Source organism: Cebus imitator, unplaced genomic scaffold (assembly GCF_001604975.1).
Source record: "Cebus imitator isolate Cc_AM_T3 unplaced genomic scaffold, Cebus_imitator-1.0 Scaffold552, whole genome shotgun sequence".
In the NCBI taxonomy this organism is placed as follows: domain Eukaryota; kingdom Metazoa; phylum Chordata; class Mammalia; order Primates; family Cebidae; genus Cebus; species Cebus imitator.
The window spans coordinates 59,172-78,547 of NW_016107867.1; the positions used below are offsets into that span (position 1 = coordinate 59,172).

At 35.4% G+C, this 19,376-nt stretch overlaps 1 protein-coding gene across 11 annotated transcripts in view; it reads left to right on the plus strand.

Moving 5' to 3' along the window:
- Positions 1 to 19,376, plus strand: part of ZNF720 (zinc finger protein 720) — a 55,198-nt gene that overhangs the window by 26,519 nt on the left and 9,303 nt on the right. For 7 of the 11 annotated variants that reach the window (XM_017515529.2, XM_017515528.2, XM_017515527.2 and 4 more), the window contains 2 exons: positions 7,427 to 7,561; positions 8,117 to 10,493. In XM_017515529.2, the coding sequence (XP_017371018.1) occupies positions 7,427 to 7,561; positions 8,117 to 9,210 (1,229 nt within the window). In that variant the 3' untranslated portion in view covers positions 9,211 to 10,493. Of the gene's footprint in view, positions 1 to 7,426; positions 10,494 to 14,126; positions 15,590 to 19,376 lie in introns of those variants that run through there. The other 4 variants (XM_037733843.1, XM_017515534.2, XM_017515531.2 and 1 more) reach the window with 4 other exon arrangements.

The following is a 19,376-nucleotide window of genomic DNA, read 5'->3' on the forward strand; positions in this document are numbered from 1 at the left end:
CATGCTTTCATTTTTTTTCTAGTTGATTACTTTCAAATGACCTTTGAGTTTGGTGATTTTTTTTTTTTTTATGATTGAGATAACCATTGTTATCCTACTGTGTAATAGAACACCAGAACTTATGTCTCCTGTGTAATTGTCCCTTTAAACCTGTTATCCAACGTCTTTCTATTCCTCCTCCTTTAGCCTCTGGTAACCACTGTTATACTCTCTGCCTATATCAACTTTTTTTTTTTTAAGACAGAGTCTAGCTCTGTCACCCAGGCTGGAGTGCAGTGGTGTGATCTCAGCTTACTGTAACCTCTGCCTCCCGGGTTCAAGCTCTTCTCCTGCCTCAGCCTCCTGAGTAGCTGGGATTACAGGCACACGCCACCGTGCCCTTCTAATTTTTTGTATTTTTAGTAGAGACAGGGTTTCACCATGTTGGCCAGGTTGGTCTTGAACTCTTGACCTAAAGTGATCTGCATGCCTTGGCCTCCCAAAGTGCTGGGATTCCCTGCCCTTTTTTTCTTTCTTTTTTTTAGATTACTCATTTCAGTAAGATCACGAAGGGTTTATCTTTCTGCATATGGCCTATTTACTTAACGTGATATCTCACAGTTCATCCATGTTATTGCAAAGGACAGGATTTTATTCTTTTTTTGATAGCTGAATAGTGTTTCATTGTGCATGTACACATTTTCTTTATCCATTTATCTCTTGCCCTACATTTGGATTGATTTCATATCTTGGCTATTATAAAGAGTGTTGCAGTAAACATGGGAATTCAGCTATGTTTTGACACATTGATTTCCTTTCTTTTGGATATATATCCAGTAGTGGAATTGCTAAATCATATGGCAGCTGTATTTTTAATTTTTCATATAACAACTGTATTTTAATTTTTCAGGAACCATATTCTTCTATAGTGGCCATACTACTTTCAACCACTTTTGATTCTCACCAGTATTTGTTTTAGTTATATTTTTGCCTTTTTGTTTATAGTCATTTTAACTAGAGTGTGGTGGATCTCATTGTGGTTTAGATTTGCATTGCCTTGATGATTAGTGATGTTAAGCACCTTTGTTAGCCGTTTATATGCCTTCTTTTTACTAATGTCTAATGTCTATGAAGGTCTTTGGCACATTTTAAAATTGGATTATATGTTTGTTTTATTTTGAGATTTCAAATTTCTTATATACTCGATATTAACCTCTTGTCATATGTATAGTTTGCAAATATTTTCTCCCATTGTCTACTATGTCTCTTCACTCTGTTATTTCATTTGATATGCAAAAGTGTTTTAGTTTGATGTAATCTCAGTTGCCTATTTTTACTTAGGTTGCCTTTGCTTTGAGGTCTCTCCAAGTCCAATGCTGTAAACTATTTGCCCTGTTTTCATCTAATAGTTTCATAGTTTAGGGCATTACATTTAAGTCTTAATCCATTTTAAATTGGGTTTTGTATATGATGAGGGATAGGGTTAGGTTAGTCTTATTCTTCTGCATATGGATATTCAATTTTCCCTGTACCATTTATTAAAAAGACTGTCTTTTCCCCAAAGGGTGTTCTCAGCATCTTTGTTGAAAATCAGTCAGCTTTGGGTGCATGAATTTATTTATGGACTCATTGGTCTATGTGTTTGTTTTAATGCCAGTACAATGCTATTTGGGATACTGTAGCTTTGTAATAAATTTTGAAGTCAGGTAGTGTGATGCCTTCAGCCTTGTTCCTTTTGCTCAGGGTTGCTTTGGTGGTTCAGGGTATTCTGTGGTTCCATGTACATTTAGGTGTTTTGTTTTGTTTTGTTTTGTTCTATTTCTGTGAATCATGTCATTGGCATTTTGATAGAACTTGCATTAAATCTATAGGTCACTTTGGCCAACATACCCATTTTAATAATACTTTTCCAATATATAAGCACAATATATTTTCATTTATTCATGTATATTTTATTTTTTCATCCATGTTTTATGATTTTCAGTGTTGAGATCGTTCACCTTTTTATTTAAGTTTATTGCTGAGTATCTTAATTTTTGTAGTTATTTGTATACACAAAAAAAAATTGAAAAAATTCAACACTCTTAATAGTGAAAACTGTAAGCAAATTGTATATGGAAAGTAGGTATCTCAACACAATGAAGACATATATGACAAACCAGTGTTAATATACAAAACAGGGAAAAGTTGAAAGCTTTTTCTATGAGATCTGAAACATGACAAGGATACTTACTTTCACCACTCCTATTCAACATAGTTCTGGAAGTCCTAGCCAGAGCAATTAGTAAAGAGAAAAAAATAAAAGGCATCCAAATTGGAATGGAAACAGTTAAATCGTCCTTGTTTACAGACAAAATGACCTTGTATATTAAAAAAAAAAAATGACGTTTTAAAACTGTTAGAATAAACAAATTCGGTAAAGTTGCAGGATGCAAAATCTACATACAAATATCAGTAGCATCTCTATGTACTGTTAGAAAACAATCTGAAAAAGAAAATAAAAAATGTAAGTTACAGTGGCTACAAAAAATAACTCAGTCCATTGAGAGTCATGTTTGTAAATGTGCAAGGTAAGGTCCAACTTTATATTTTCTCTTGTTGGTTTCCAATATTCCCACCCTATTTGTTGAAGAGACTGTCCTTTCCTCATTGTGGATTCTTGGAACCCTTATTGAAAATAAGTTTACTATATACATGAGGATTTATTTCTGGATTCTCCAATCTGTTTCATCTTTTATTTATCTTTCTGTCAGTAGCACAGTGTTTTGAGTACAATAGCTTTGTAGTATGTTTTGAAATCAGAACATATGATATCTCTTTGTTATTCTTTCCCAAGATTGTTTATCCATCTGTGGTCTCTTGAGATTCCATAGACATTTTAGACTATTTTAATACTTGTGCAAAAAGCTCCATTAACATGGAGAGTACATTGAATCTGTAGATCTTTTGGGGTAGTATTGGCATCTTAACAACATTGTCTTTAAACTCTCGAACAAGAGTGTGTTTGAGAGTTTATTTAATTTCCACGTATTTGTGGACATGCCATTTTTCTTTCTGTTCTTAACTTCTAGTTTTATTCTATTGTAGTAAGCAGTGATGCTTTGTGTGTTTTTCATCTTAAATTTGTAAGACTTTTTTTGTGGCTTAACAGGTTGTCTATCTGTGATAAAGTGTCATGTATGGTTAAGGGTATTGTGTATTCTGCTGTTGAACGGTCAGTTCTATATATGACTGTTAGGTCTAATGGTCTACAGTGATGTTCACGTCCTCTGTTTCCTTATTGATCTTCTGTCTCTTTTATTCTTTCCATTAGTGAAAGTGGAGGATGGAAGTCTCCTACTACTATTGTACTGCTGGCTACTTATTGCTTCAATTCTGTAAAAGTTTGCTGGTTGCTGCATGTATGTGGGAGCTGTGATGTTATGTACATATTGTTAATATTTATTACCGCTTCCTGGACAATGAACCCTTTTATAATTATATAATGCTCTTTCTTGTCTCTTGTCACATGTTTTGATATAACATGTATTTTAACTAATATGACAGTATTTTACTTTGCACACTATTTATTTTCCATTCTTAATTCCATATGAATTTTAGAATAGTTTTTTTCTAATTCTGTGAAAAATGACATTGGTAGTTTGATAGAAATAGTATTGAATCTCTAGATTGCTTTGGGCAGTATGGTCATTTTAATGATGTTGATTCTTCTATGATCATGAATGTTTTTCCAATTGTTTGTGTTGTCTATTATTATTTTCAACAGTGTTTTATAGTTCCCCTTGTAGAGACCTTTAACCTCGTTGGTTAGATCTATTTCTAGGTATTTGGTTTTTTCATTGTGTGTATGGCTATTGTAAATAGAATTATGTTCTTGATTTGGCCCTCAGCTTGAATGTTATTGGTGTCTAGAAATGCTACTAATTTTTGTACTTTGATTTTGTATCTTGAAATTTTACTGGAGTTCCTTATAAGTTTTAGGATACTTTTGGCACAGTCTCTTGAGATATAGAATTATATCAGCAGAAATGATGTTACTTTCTTCTTTTTCTCTTTGGATGCCTTTTATTTCATTCTCTTGACTGATTTGTCTGGCTCGTACTTCCATTACTATGTTGAGTAGAAGTGGTGAGAGTGGGCATTCTTCTCTTCTTCTTGTTTTTAAGGAGAATGCCTCCAGCTTTTGCCTGGTCAGTGTGTTGGCTGTGGGTTTCTTATAGATGGCTCTCATTATTTTGAGGTATGTTTCTTCAATTCTTAGTTTGTTCAGGGTTTTTTTTTTTTAAATCATTAAAGGATGTTAAGTTTTATCAAAAGCTTATCCCATATCTATTGAAATAGTGGGGTTTTTTTTGAGATAGAGTCCCACTCTATCCCCCAGGCTAGAGTGCTCACTGCAACCTCTGCCTCCTGGGCTCAAGTGATTCTCATGCCTCAGCCTCCTGAGTGCCTGCATGCACCACCACACCCAGCTAATGTTTGTGTTTTTAGTAGAGACAGGGTTTCACCATGTTGGCCAAGCTGGTTTCGAACTCCTGGCCTCAGGTGATCTACCCTCCTTGGCCTTCCAAAGTGCTGGGATTACAGGAGTCAGCCACTGCACCCAGCTTTTAAATTTTAATTCTGTGTGCTGAATCACATTTAGTGATTTTCACATGTTATACCAACCTTGCATTCCAGGAATAAAGCATGGTTAATTGTGGTAAATTACCTTTGGGTGTGCTGCTGGATTTGGTTTGCTAGTATTTTGTTGAGGACTTTTATATCTATGTTAATCAAAGATATTGTCCTGCAGTTTTGTTTGTTCATTGTGTCTTTGCCAGATTTTGGTAATAGACTGATGTTGGCCTCATAGAATGAGAGGGGAGGAGTCCCTCCTCTTTGTTTTTTGGAATAATTTCAGTAGAATTGATACCAGCTTTTCCTTGTACTTCTGGTATAATTCAGCTGTGAATCCATCTGGTCCAGGTTTTTGTTTTTTTTTTTAATGATTGATAGGTTTTTTATTACTGATTCAATATCAGAACTTCATACTGGTTTGTTCAGGGTTTCAGTTTCTTCCCTGTTTAATCTTTGGGGATTTTGTGTTTCTAGGAATTTCTCCGTTTCCTCTAGATTTTCTACTTTATGTGCATAGAAGTGTTTATAAGTCTCTGGGAATCTTCTGTATAACTGTGGGATCGATTGTAATGTCCCCTTAGTTGTTTCTGATTGTGCTTATTTGGATCTTCTCTTTTTCTTTAGTAACCTAACTAGTGGTCTATCAATCTTGTTTATCCTTTCAAAGAACCAACTTTGGTGTTGCTGATGCTTGCTGATGTATGGAATTTGGGGTCTCAATTTAATTCAGTTATCTGATTTTAGTTATTTCTTTTCTTCCGCTAGCTTTGTGCTCAACTTATTTTTCTTTTTCTAGTTTCTTTACATGTGATCTTACATCATTAATTTGAGATCTAATTTCTTGAAGTAGGCATTTCGTGTTATAAACTTCTTTTAATGTGGCTTTAGCTGTGTCCCAAAGATTTTGGTATGTGTTTTCTCTGTTTTTACTTATTTCAAAGAATTTTTTTAATTTGTACCTTGATTTCATTGTTACTCAAAAGTTGTTGATTCAGTTGTTCAATTTCTATGCGTTCTGTGGTTTTGAGAGATCTTCTTGGTATTATTTTCTGTTTTTATTCTATTTTAGTTCAATAGTATGGTTGGTAGTGAAAAAAAAAGAAAACAAATTTACTTATACCCATTACTGGAGGTAGTAAAAAAAAAAGAAAAGAAAAGAAAAAGAAACAAGAGTATTGTAATGGTTGGTATGATTTTGATTTTTTTTTTTTAATTTATTGAGACTTGCTTTCTGGCTGAGCATGTAGGGTCAATCTTCAAGTGTGTCCTGTGTGCATATGAAAGATATGTGTGTTCTGTGGTTGCTAGGTGAAGTATTCTGTAGATTTCTATTGCTTCCAATTGGTCTATTCTGTAGATGCCTATTAGGTCCAGTTGGTCATGTGGAATTGATGTCCAAAATTTCTTTGTTAATTTTCTGCCTCAGTGTTCTAATGATGTCCATGGGGTATTGAAGTACCCCACTGTTACTATGTCGCCAATTTTTTCTCAGGTCTAGAAGTACTTGTTTTATGAATCTTGGTGCTCCAAAGTTTGGGGGATAGGTGTTTAGCATATTTAAATATCCTTATTGAATTGAACTCTTTATCAGTATGTAATATATCCTTTTCCTTTTGTGCAGTTGTGGGCTTAATGTCTTCATTTCTTAAAGAAAGCAGAGAATGCCAGGTGCAGTTGCTGGTGTTATCCCAGGGCTTTGAGAGTCTGAGGCTATAGGATTCCTTGAGGCCAGGAATTCTTAAGCATCCTAGATGACCTAGCAAGACCCTATCTGCACAAAGAATTTTAAAAAGTATTCAGATATGATGGTGCACTCCTGTAGTCATAGCCACTTGGGAAAGTGAGATAGGGTGACTGCTTTAGGCCAGGAATTCAAGGTTCCAGTGAGCTATGATTGCATTCTGGCCTGGTGACAGTGTAAGACCTTGTCTGTAAGAAAAAGATATTTTAAATTATTTTAAAATTAATTAACAGATTACTACTTCTCTAGCTTCACTTGGATATTAATATGTTAGTTAATAGATTTCTACTTCTTTAGATTTACTTTCATTTTGGTCCTTTGATTGGACCATGTTTTTTAATTACTTTTTCTTGTGATTTTGTTAATATTTTGATCAATTAAGAAACAGCTACCTATTCATCTTTTATAGAATGAATTTGTACAGGGGAAAACAGATACCTATCAGGCTATAGTCATTCTGGGTAATTCTTCAAACTGCTGTCAGGATATGTCTTCTTTGGACTACTGTGTGTATTTTCATATGTAAAAGATTTGCTTTTTTCTCTCTTAGGAGCCTTTAATCTCTCCCTTTGATGACTGTCATAGACACTAATGTCTCTCTGTTGTTGTAACAAGCATTCATCTTTGTTCTCAGTTGACCTGACATGTCATTTCAAATATATCACCATTTTCTTCAGCATCATTAAAGGAAGCAATGACCAGTCCTTAGATAGCCCCAGAATAACCCAGAAGTTTGGACATGTTTCACTCCTTTTTTTTTTTTTCTTTCCTGAGGGTGAAACACAATATGAAAAGTTTTAGTGTAACTGCACTGCACTGTGGTGCATAAATACAACAAACTTTCTTCCTTCTGGATGCAACCATTCTTGGCTTTGTGTTCACCTAAGCACCGCAAACTCAACTGGCTTTAGTCACCCTATTATATATATAAGCACATATATCAATTGAGAAAAACAAAGGGGCCTCAAGTTTTTGATTCAACTATCATGGTGTTCTCAACTTCTTGTAATTTTATGTATTAGATTTATAAATTATTTTCTCCTGAATGTAGTAATTGGAATTTTCACAACTTTTGGTATCTTTCAGATATATTTTCTCTTGATACTCAAGCCCTCTTGAGAAAGAAGCGCATAGAAGCATCATTCCAAAAAGTGATATTGGATGGATATGGGAGCTGTGGACTTCAGAATTTACACTTAAGGAAAGAGTGTGAAAGCGACGGTAAGTGTGAAGGTCACAACGACTGTTATGATGGACATACAAAATGTAGGACAACTACCTATAACAAAAGCACCAGTACAACAAGAGGTCAAAAACATGAAAAAACTCAATCTATGTCAGTTGCCTTTTCTAAACCATGTATTTCTGTAACTAAATGTCAACATCAATTTTTGAAACATATCTTTTCTTTGAAAGGAAATATGGAAAATCTGAATAGTGACTTAGTTCGTGTTTCAAATAATCATATAAACCAATTAAAATATAGAACTGGAGTAAATGTTCAGTCAAATATTTCTGAAAAAGAGAGATTTCAAATTGAAGAGGTGATTTCTAAATATGATCAATTTGATGGATGCTTTGTTTAAAGTTCGTTTCACCAACAAATAACACCTTGTTCTGCCTCTAATCAATATATAAAAGTCTTCATTCATTCATGATTGCTTAATCAATATCAGGGCATAGATAATTTGGGAAAATATCACACGTATGATAAAACTTTAACAGCCTTTAAACAGGACTCTACCCTAAATAATTACCAGGATATTTGTCTTGCAGAGAAAAATCAGTACAATAAATCTGATGCAACATTAAGCCAAGGCATAAGCCCTAGAAGACATCAGAAAACTCATTTTCTACAGAACCATTACAAATGTAAAAAATGTGAGAAAGTCTTTCATGAATGCACCAACCATATCCATCAGAGTATCCATATTCAAGAGAAGTCTGTCAAATGTAATAAGTGTGTAGAAACTTTTATCCAGTCATCAAATACTCAGCCTCAGAGAATCCACATTGGAGAAAAGTCACACAGACGTAATAATGGTGAGAAAATCCTTAGTAAATTGTCGAGTCTAAGAAAACATAAGATAATCCATAATGAAGAGAAACCTTACAGATGTAGAGAATGTAAGAAGGTTTTTAACTATATTTCACACCTTACTCAACATCAAAGAATTCATACTGGAGAGAAACCCTACAAATGTAAAGAATGTGGCAAAGCCTTCAATTCTAGTTCATATTTTAATAGCCATCAGCGAATTCACACTGGAGAAAAACTTTACAGATGCAAAGCATGTAGCAAATGTTTTACTCATTCTTCAAATCTTCTTGTGCATCAGAGAATTCATACTGGTGAGAAACCTTACAAATGTAAAGAATGCGGTAAATCATTTAGACTATCTTCAGTCCTTACTCAACATGAGAGAATTCATACTGGAGAGAAACCCTACAAATGTAAAGAATGCAGCAAAGCCTTTAACTGTAGGTCTTACCTAACTAAACATCAGAGAATTCATACAGGAGAAAAACTTTACACATGTAAATCATGTAGCAAATCTTTTTCCCGTTCCTCAAGTCTTATTGTCCACCAGAGAATTCATACTGGAGAAAAACCCTATAAATGCAAAGAATGTGGCAAAGCCTTTAATTGCAGTTCACGCCTTACTCGACATCAAGAAATTCATACTGGAGAGAAACCGTACATATGTAAAGAATGTGGCAAAGCCTTTAACTGTAGTTCATACCTAACTAAACATCGTAGAATTCATACTGGAGTAAAACTTTACAAATGCAAAGCATGTAGCAGATCTTTCTCTTGCTCCTCAACCCTTACTCGACATGAGAAAATTCATACTAGACAATCTCTATAGTTGTAGTAAATGTGGAAAGAGTTTTATCCAAAATTTAGAACTTAAAAATTACCATAGAGTTTATAGGGAAACAGACTTTATAGACTGAATAAATGGGAGGAAGTATTTAATCAACACTCAAGTCTGAATGTGTCAAAACTTACCCAAAAAAGAACTAAAGCACAGATCCTCAGACTTTAAATTAAATAACAAGAGTATTTATTACGGAGAATTACTCTAAAACCAAAGCAGTTATTTATTTTGTTTCTTAAATTAGTTGTTACACCTTAATGCCTAGTTTATATAAAAACATATAGTCTATTTTTTCTGCATCAGAGCTGTGAGAGGTCATTCTAGGGTAGATGAATATCATCAATATCTATTTTCATGGAAGTTTAATGGCAAATATAAAATGCATAAAGAAAATCTAAAAGATGCTCTTTGTGTTTAAATTATAAAACAGTAATGCATGTAAGCATATACTACATATTTAGGGCATTATTATTCTATGCTAAAGTAAAAGAGGAATAGTCTGAATTTATTAATTACATCAGTTGCCCGTTAAGTTGAAGAAAACTGATCAGTTATTTAAAATACTGGCATACCATTATAATACAATGAAGTAGTAATCTTGAATATTATTTGATGTGTTAAAAATGTCTTCACAGATATGAGAGAAAAGTGAAAACTTGTATCTGAAAGATTGTAAATATACCTCATATCAATTTTCAAGAGGACTTTAATATTGATAGTATTCTCATAGTTACTAAATTGTATTCTTTCCTGCTTTTTGTAGCTACTAGTTAAAGCAGTTATAATAAAGATTATATGGGAGTATACTTAAAAGCCATACATTTAAAATCTTGAATCACTATTTTTAAAATTATATTCAATAGTTTTCTTTATACATGCCCTTTTTCAATCCAATTGAACACTTACAGATTTTTCTTGGCTTTGACTTACATTAAATGGAATATACAGATATATCAAGATAGAAAGAAAAAGGTTTAAGAGAACTATACCAGCAGAAATGCATGTGTGTGTACCTATCTTCAAATGGAAAAGAAAATCATGGATCACAACAGGAAATTTGAGAACTGTTGATTTACTACCAAACTAGAAGATTCACAAATTCTCAAAGCAGAATAGTTTCTCTATAGTACGCTGAAATTTTCTCTCATAAATCTAATGTCTTCTGGGTTCAAAGTCTATCCCATACAAATCCTTTTTTCTTGCCTATGATTCATGTAAGAATAATTATATGATTTTCTTATTTCAAAGCTTATAAAATGTTGCTTATATGTACCCTTGGATTTAAGAACGTTTTCATAAAATTTAATGGTGCTGGCCAGACATGGCGGCTCATGCCAGCAATCCAGCATTTTGGGAGGCTGAGATTGGCGAATCACCTGAGGTTGAGAGTTCAAGACCAGCCTAGCCAACATAGTGAAACCCCGTCTCTAACTAAAAATATAAAAATTAGCCAGGCGTGGTGGCACCTGTCTGTAATCCCAGCTACTTGGGAGTCTGAGGCAGTAGAATCGCTTGAATTTGGGAGGCAGAAGTTGCATTGAGCTGAGATCATGCCATCTCAAAAAAAAAAGGAAGTTTTAATGGTACTTAGAAATTAATCTGAGAACATAAGTAACTCTACAGTGATCTATTTAGTTACAATGCAAAATTCTGACCATTTAGTTAAAGTAAAAGTAGTGTCAAAGATATAAAATCTTGAAAACAGCCAGTTCAAAGCAAGAAATTACATAAAAGGAAAAACAATGTAAGTGTAGTATAATAAGTCATAATGGTTGCAAATGACAATGGAATTACATTTTTTAAGTCCAGATAGGAAAACCTAGTATCAACACAAGATTCTGTACTTAGCAGAATTCTTTAAAAAATGAAACCAAGCCACAGTAAGATATCACACACCTATGAGAATGGTAAAAATAATTTTTTTAAATGTGAATACCAAGCACTGGTTAGGATTTGGAGCAAGTCAAATTCAGAACACAAAATGACATAGTAACTTTGTAAAGTAGTTTAACCATTTTTTGTAAAGTTACTCATATATTATTTGAACCAGATGTCCCAACCCTAGGCATTTATTATACAAAACTGAAAACTAGTGATTAAAACCTGGTTGTGGATACTTGTTGCTACTATATTCATATTTGCAAAAAGCTAGAAATAAATCTTATGTCCCTTAGTAGGTAAATGGATAATAAACTGTGATATGTCTATACAAAAGAATTGTGTTGTTAACAAAAAGGAACAAACTGTGGATCTCCACTACTACATGTATGAATCTTAAATACATTTCTCTAAATTAGGGCTATTGGATCAACAAGGCTATATATTGTATGATTCTATTTTTACGACATTGCATAAAAGATTAAAGGGACGGAAAAATGATTAGTGGTTGCCAAAGAATAGGAGGAGGACAGGCATTGGTTACAAAGAGGCAGCAAGAAAAAATTGAGAGGATGATTAGCAGTTTAGTGTGGTACTGTGGAAATAGGTATGTGGCTGCAAATTGTCAAAACCCAATGAACTGTACACTACAAAGAGTAAATTTTACTCAATGCAAATTTTTAAAAATTAACCAGGATGCTGGGGAAATACATATGTGTGCACACAGTGACAAATAAATCTCATTGTATTACAAATTATCTGTCATCTGGCCGGGCATGGTGGCTCACACCTGTAATCCCAGCACTTTGGAAGGCTGAGGAGGGAGGATCATTTGAGGTCAGGAGTTTGAGACCAGTCTGGCCAACATAGTGATACCTTGTCTCTACTGAAAATACAAAAATTGAGCTGGGTGTGGTGGTGCACACCTATAATCCCAGGTACTTGGGAGACTGAGGCAGGAGAGTTGCTTTAACCCAGGAGATGAAGGTTGTAGTGTGCCAAATTTGTGCCACTGCACTCCAGCCTGGGTGACAGAGTAAGACTCTGTCTAAAAACAAAAAAAATTATCTGTCATCCACCTATTGACATAGACCTACTGAAGAGGATGGGGATTAAAAAGTCTGGATCTAAGTCACTTTGAAAAATGCTATTTTGATTGAATGCTGTAAGAATATACAAACATTGTATTCTACTGAGTAATATTTTCCCACAAGGATATGAATTAGCAATTTTGAAACTATTTTACAGGTTATTATGTAATATATGTAGGCTGTTTCTCAGTGTAATTCACAAAAGTTAAAGGGTGAATGCTAGAATGAATCTTGTGATTCTAGCCTAAAGTTAGAAATATCAATATGAACCCACGTCTAATATATCTGGATGGATGGATGGGTGGATAGACAGACAGACAGACAGCCAGATGATTCAGAGATAGAGTTCCAAACTCTTGATGGCCAAGAAGCAGTGACATCTAGTATCAATGAATACACCTAGACCTACAGTCTTGGTTTCTAAACACCATTCATTAAAAGGAATCAAGGCTACATGTAAAAATGGATAATTCCAGGCTGAAGTTGGAAAATACAAGTTGAGCTAGAGTATCTTGTAAAGCCACAAAGAGAAAAGTGCTTAATGCAATTGATGGGGACTTGTCAAAGGGAACCAACCTGAAAGACCTCCCAATGGTCCAAGCTGCAACAATACGGGCAATAAATAATGATAGCTTTGGATTATGGCCCAGGGAATAAAGTAATATTCACACATCTCTACTGACATAAAAGTGATTAAATAAGGAAAGAAGGAAGGAAATCTTGCAATATTCAAAATACAAATCAATGTAATTGATAATGCGAAATAACACTAGAACATACCAGTAATAATTACTGTAGGCAAGATTCCCTGAGGGATTCAAACATTTCAGGAAAAACTTAAACGTTAAAGAGTATATTTGGGCCAGCCACAATGGTGCATGCCTGTAATCCCAGCACTGTGGGAGGCCAAGGTGGGTGGATCACCTGAGGTCAAGAAGTTCGAGACTAGCCCAGCCAACATGGTAAAAACCCATCTCTACTGAAAATGCAAAAATTAGCTAGGTGTGGTGGCAGGCACCTATAATTCCAGCTACTTGGGAGACTGAGGAAGAAAAATCGCTTGAACCTGGGAGGTGGAGGTTACCATGAGCCGAGATCGTGCCATTGCACTCCAGCCTGGGTGACAAGAGTGGAACTCCGTGTCAAAAAAAAAGTATATTTTCATATTTTAAGTGTCTATTGTCTAATATTTACTAGTATCATTTTTCTTAATTTCTTAGACTTGTGACTATTTGAAACAAATTATAACACTGTATTGTATTGCTTTGAAAAGGGGTGAAGTTTATATGGGTCTATTTATTTGTCTAAAAGTTCCAGTTAAGGTTTATGCTTTGTAATATATATACATCTTCACAAAAAATATCTTTAAAAAGTTAAGTGGGTGGGGGTAGGGAAAGGGTTGAAGTACAGATGAAGCAGAAGTGGTACATGATTAGTAGTTGAGTCTGGGTGACAGGTCTATATACTATTTTGTTTTTATGTGTTTAATAGCATTTGTACACATGTGCAATATTCATTTACAGTGTTTTCTCAGGATCTTGTTCACCTTTGGACAGGGAGGAAGGGAGAAAGTTATTTTCTGGGCAGGAATAAAGCTGCCTCCACTCCTCAGTTATGTAAAGTCTTCTGTTGTAATCTATAAAGCTTCACATGAATGTTTCTGTATGCATGTTTTATATCAATAAAAAGTTAATTACATATTTGCGCAACAATCCTAACTCACTCTTAGAATATTGTCAGTGTCTTCTTTTGTCTTGAAGTGGAACACGATCTCTCATGGTGTTATCAGATGGGTTTGAATATTCTAAAGTATCTGTTAATGTCCTGATCTTTTGGACACCTCTTGGGTCTTTCCATTTTTGCCTTAATTTGGTAAGTGGTGTGGTTTTGATTTTTTGAGAAGAAACTTTTCCTAGCAAAGTCTTTTCCCCACAGTGATGCTCTGAAGGCCAGGACACCTAGCACAGGACCCTGGGCACAGTCTGCACTCAGTACATGTGGAGCATGTTGATCAGGAACAAAAGGAGTAGCAAAGGTCAGTCCTGCAAAAGATGAGTAGATTTAATACAGGTGTGACTGAAAGGCAGCAACTCAGGGGTAAACATTTTATATTCATTCAAGAGACAATTTGCAACTAGTACACCAAAAACATTTGGCTTAAAGCAGTACTTTGGGGGCTTGGCTACAATCTGTAATCACCTGGAGAACTTTAAATAATAACTGATGTCTGGACCCCACTCCAGGGATTTTGATTTTATTGGTATATTGCAATTTGGGTTTTGGGAATTGTAAAACCCCTACATGTGACTCAATAATGTGGAGTCAGGGGTGAGACCCACTGTTTCAGGGTAAGGGAGGCATAACCTGTGTGTGATTTCCATGCGTGCTGCAGGTATTTGCCCTATGACCACTCCTGTGTTTGGAGTCTTGGAAATGGCAGCAGAAGGAAATATCTGTCTACCTATCTGTTTTTTATATCACTTGCTTTTAGAGTAAGAGGTTATTTCAGGCACAGTAATTTGGTTTAATCTTTGTTGAAAGCATAAATAATCTGAAAATACCAAAATGAAAAGAATTTGCAAATGTGAGAATTTGCAAAGATGTGGAGCATGTTCTTATGTGTTTTCCAATTTCTCTGATGATGAAAAATGAATAATGTTGGGCCTTGATGTCCTAAGCTCAGTTCTCAGACACTTTCTCAGATTATTTGAATACCTTCCAAGTTGCTTCAGAAGCATTGTTCAAAGGAGATTATTCCCAATAGTGAAGAGCAATAGATGGATGAGAATGTCTAAGGAATGCTGCTTCTGTGGCAGAAGTGGCACTCTCCAGAACCTCAGGGGCCCACGGAGTTCATGGGTTTGGAGTCAGGCAGAGTTGACCCTGAGTCCCATCCAAGCCTCTTAATAGACTAGTTAGTTGACTTGGAACAGTTATTCAAGAAAAGGCATAATGATACTGATTGCAGAAATGGGAACAATTCATTCCTCTATCCATGCCCTTTGAAATGTGTGCTTTTCGCTGCTCCCATGGAGGGAAAGATTCTGCTTACCCAATACTTGGATCTGACTGGCCTTACTTGCTGTGGCCAATTCATACTAGTTGTTCTAGTGCAATAATTAGGCATGTTTTACTCCTCATTCTAGTCTTTAATTAAAATAAAATTATATTTTATGAAATTTTATTTCTTCTGTATTTGGCTATATTCATTCTGCTCAGTATTCTAGTTCACTAGTCCTCTTATCATACCTGTTTAGTGGTGAACCTATACATTGTGTAATAACTTAATTTTGTATTATTCACACTCTATTGGACTGTTGTGCAAATGTGGCTTTTAAACTTTAAGTTTCTTGTTCTTTCCGCAAAAATAAATGTTTATTTTCTACTTTTCATTGTATTCATTTAAACATTTTAAATATAATTCCAGTGTGCAAAGCTGTTGCATATTTTTTCTTCTGACATTTCTTCCTTTTTATGTCACTCAGTTTTTCCTTTGGTTCTCACTTTTGGGAGATACCATGTCTGAGGTGTCTGTAGTCATATGATTTCCAGTGTTTCTTCCATTTTCCCTGGGAACAAGATGAACACACACACAGATTTGACATCCTTGTGATCAGCCTGTATCTGTAGGGAGCGTTTTTTTCTTAGTTTGACTACTCTGGGTCATTCTGTTGATTTCTGCTTCTGTAGAGTTCTTACACTTTCCTTTAACTGCATTCGGCAACTTAAAGTTTCTTGTAACTTCACAAGAATTTTTAAGTTGTTTATCTTAAACTATTTAATAATATATAGCATTTTTCCTAAAAGCACAAATATCCACAGTGTACATGAGTAAAATATTTCAATAGACATTGTCCCGCATACAGCAGCATCTTATGAGATATCCTGTTTCTTCATTCAGAACATTCCTCTCAAATATGCCATGTGGTAATAGGAATTTGTAAACAGTAGTTTTTTTGATAACTTAAACAATTGTTTTTTGCACACTTCTGAAAATACATACTTCACACCAATGAACAGAACTGATATAGATACAGCCAGAATTACTGTTTTCTATAACATTAATATTGATAAAATTATTTACCTGAATTTAAGTCTTTTGGCTTTAGTCACTCTGCTTCCTTTTTAGCATGTTCCTGAATTTACAAAAAAATCTGGATTTTCTACTTACTGTATAAATTAATTAAAAGATACAAGGGAAATTTGTGTGGCTAGATAGTACCTGGTTACAATTTATAATTTCTAGTGCCGTTTTAGTTGCCTAGAAAATGGTTACCTATAAAATTTCTGCTCTAATAAAATTCATGACATTGCTAGGCTTACACTTTGCCATTTATTTTTTTCACGTCTGGTACTGGAATATCATGTGTGTCTTCTCTTTACTGGTGAAAAATGCTACCCATTTGTCTCTACCTAATTAGTCAAACTTTCACAAAGGTATTTAGAATGTGTATGTTCATTTACTTACTGTATACCAAAACATTTTATTTCTGTGATGGTCTTAATGTTACCTAACAATTGTAAATAAGTCAGTTTGTCATTTTTCATGAACTTCTGTATTATACATTTCAGGAATTAAGTCCATGTGTAAATGGCATAGAATAATCCCTAACACATGGTAGGGGCTACTAAGTAGCGACTTTCCCAACGTGCAACTGATAAACCCCAGGCATGTTTGAATTGTCCCACCATATGTAATTTTTCCATCTCTGTGTTTATACATTAGCTACATGTGATACCAACTCATGACCCCTTGTATTAACTTACATACCCCTGATGAGTTCCCTTAGAATTAGGTAACTCCTGATGAGTTCTCTTAGAGCTGGGTAACTAGCATGATCTCCATTGCGCAAGTTGGGAGAGTGTGGATCCCCTGAGAATCACAATGGCATATCTAGGATGACATAACTGGGAAATTTATTAAAAGGAAGTTCTGACCTAGCTCTCCTCAACCTATAGTCCAGGCTTCACCGAGTCTTCTCAGAGGCTAGGGGAGAGGGGTCTGTGTTTGCATAATTGTGTGCAGGTAATAAAATAACATGGGGAAGGAAGATGAGCAGTCAGCATCCCAGAGAAGCCTTTGGGTAGATCTTAGTAAGAGAATGATTAAAACTTGAAGTGGCCTCACTTCCCTGGTGTAAGAACCCCAACAGAACTTAGAACATTAGTAACCAAGCACTCAGATTTCTGAAGACAGTCTCCCATCAAGCTTAGTTATCCAGAGACTGTCAAGAGTGCAAGATGTTCTGCTGTATCCCAACTTTTCAAAGCTCTTGCTTCACTGAGAGCCTTTTCTAAAGATGCAGAATTTGGCTCAGCTCTCAATCTCTCAACCTCCATGCTTCAGGCCATTTGGCAAGAGGTACCCCAAAGTAACCACAGGGTAGCCCTTTCCATGCCAGTCCTCGAGATCCCATCTGGAAAACCTCATCCCCTCTCCTCATCCCCATATATGTGTGTAGGAGTGGGGAGCAGAAGGCGAGGTGAGGCTCTTCCTGGGAAGGAGCAGGTTGTTAGGTGCTGGAACTCTACTGCATTCATACCCCAGGTCATGACTGGCAGGATGGGAAGGTGAGTGTTGGAGATTAAGCTTGTTTACTCAGATTTGATTCTGAGACCTCAAGCTGTCATGTGGTTTTTGCCCTGGCTGGAAGTTCTTGGAGATGCTCCTCTGTTTCTGATCTAGAAAGTATAACTTTAATCAGAGTATTTCCTTGTGGGAACAGCCAAGCAGGCCACCAAAACCTCTCAATCAATTTGCTGGGTACTCTAATTGCAGAATTCTATGCAGGAGATCAGTGAAGAGCTGTTTGATAGCTCTTGTCCAACCCTATCTCCTTGGACAAAAGACAGTAGCAACACATTATCAATCATGGGTCACTGCTGGGCAAACATGAGAGTGAGCACAGAAGGGTCAACAGAGATAACAACCCGAGATGACCAGAATGGGCCCAGGGCCCAAACCTGAGTACAGAGACTCCCCTGGGCTCTGTCCTATATTTTTGCCAATTTAGTGGCCGATAATCCCATTCCCAAAGGAATCTGGCCTCCATTAGTCCCCAGTGCACCTGACTTGGCTAGGTGCAAAGTCCCTGTCCACGTTTCTAAAAATATCAGAGAAAACACTTTTTCATTGTTTTTACTTTACAATAGGCCAGGAGTATCTTTGCATGTTGTCGCTGTTTATTGTTTTAACTTGCTCCAAGTATTCTATGTAGCAGTCAGCTCCACTGCTCTTCCAGACCTCCCACCATTACTCTAAATTGGGTGGTTTCTAGAGGAAAAGGAGGGGTTTAGGCTCTTCTGTCATTTGTTTGTAACTTTTAGTCTTATAAAACATATCATCATAACCCTGCCAGGTCAGAAACTGCCCTCCCTTGTCTTCATGATATTCCATAAGCGAGGCTGTTTCCCATGGTGGCGCATCCTTTCTGTGCTGATGCAGATTGTTGTGATTCAGTTCTGTGGTCATCCCAGCCACATTGTAGGGGACATCCTATGTTTGTTCTGATAGACGATTATCAAGTTTGCTGGGGCTGCCATACCACATTACCAGATTACCACATGCTGGGTGGCTTTAGAAACAAAAATGAACTCAATTCTGGAGACTAAAAATCCCATATCGAAGTGTTAGCGATGATGATTTCTCTCATTCAGTGACTTCCATTTTCATATTTTCATGGTGTTTGAAAAAGAAAACATTTTAAATTTGGTAAAGTGTAGTTTTCTCTTTTTGATTATCCTTTGGTGTAAAATCTAAAATATCATTGCCTAATGTTACAAAAATTTAATATTCCTCCTAAGAATTTTTTAGTTTCAGCACTTACATTTAAGTATATGATCTTTTTAACTTACTTTCGTTGGTTGGGTGGTTTGCTTTTTGATGTGTGATTTGAGTTAGGAATCCAGTGTCATTATTTTGCAGGCCAGTATTCAATTTTCCAGTATCATTTGTTGAAAAGTCTTTTCTTTACTCAGAAATTTCTTGGCCCCTTTGTTAAAATCACTTTACCATAAATGCATGTTTATTAATGAAACTTCCTATTTATTTCATTGTTCTATGTTAATCCATCCCTTTGCTGCCTCCATAGGCTTGATTATTGTTACTTCGTAGTAAATAAAAATTAGTTTTATTAAGTTTAAGTTATAGAATTTTGTTACTCCTTTTTTTTTTTTTTTTTTTTT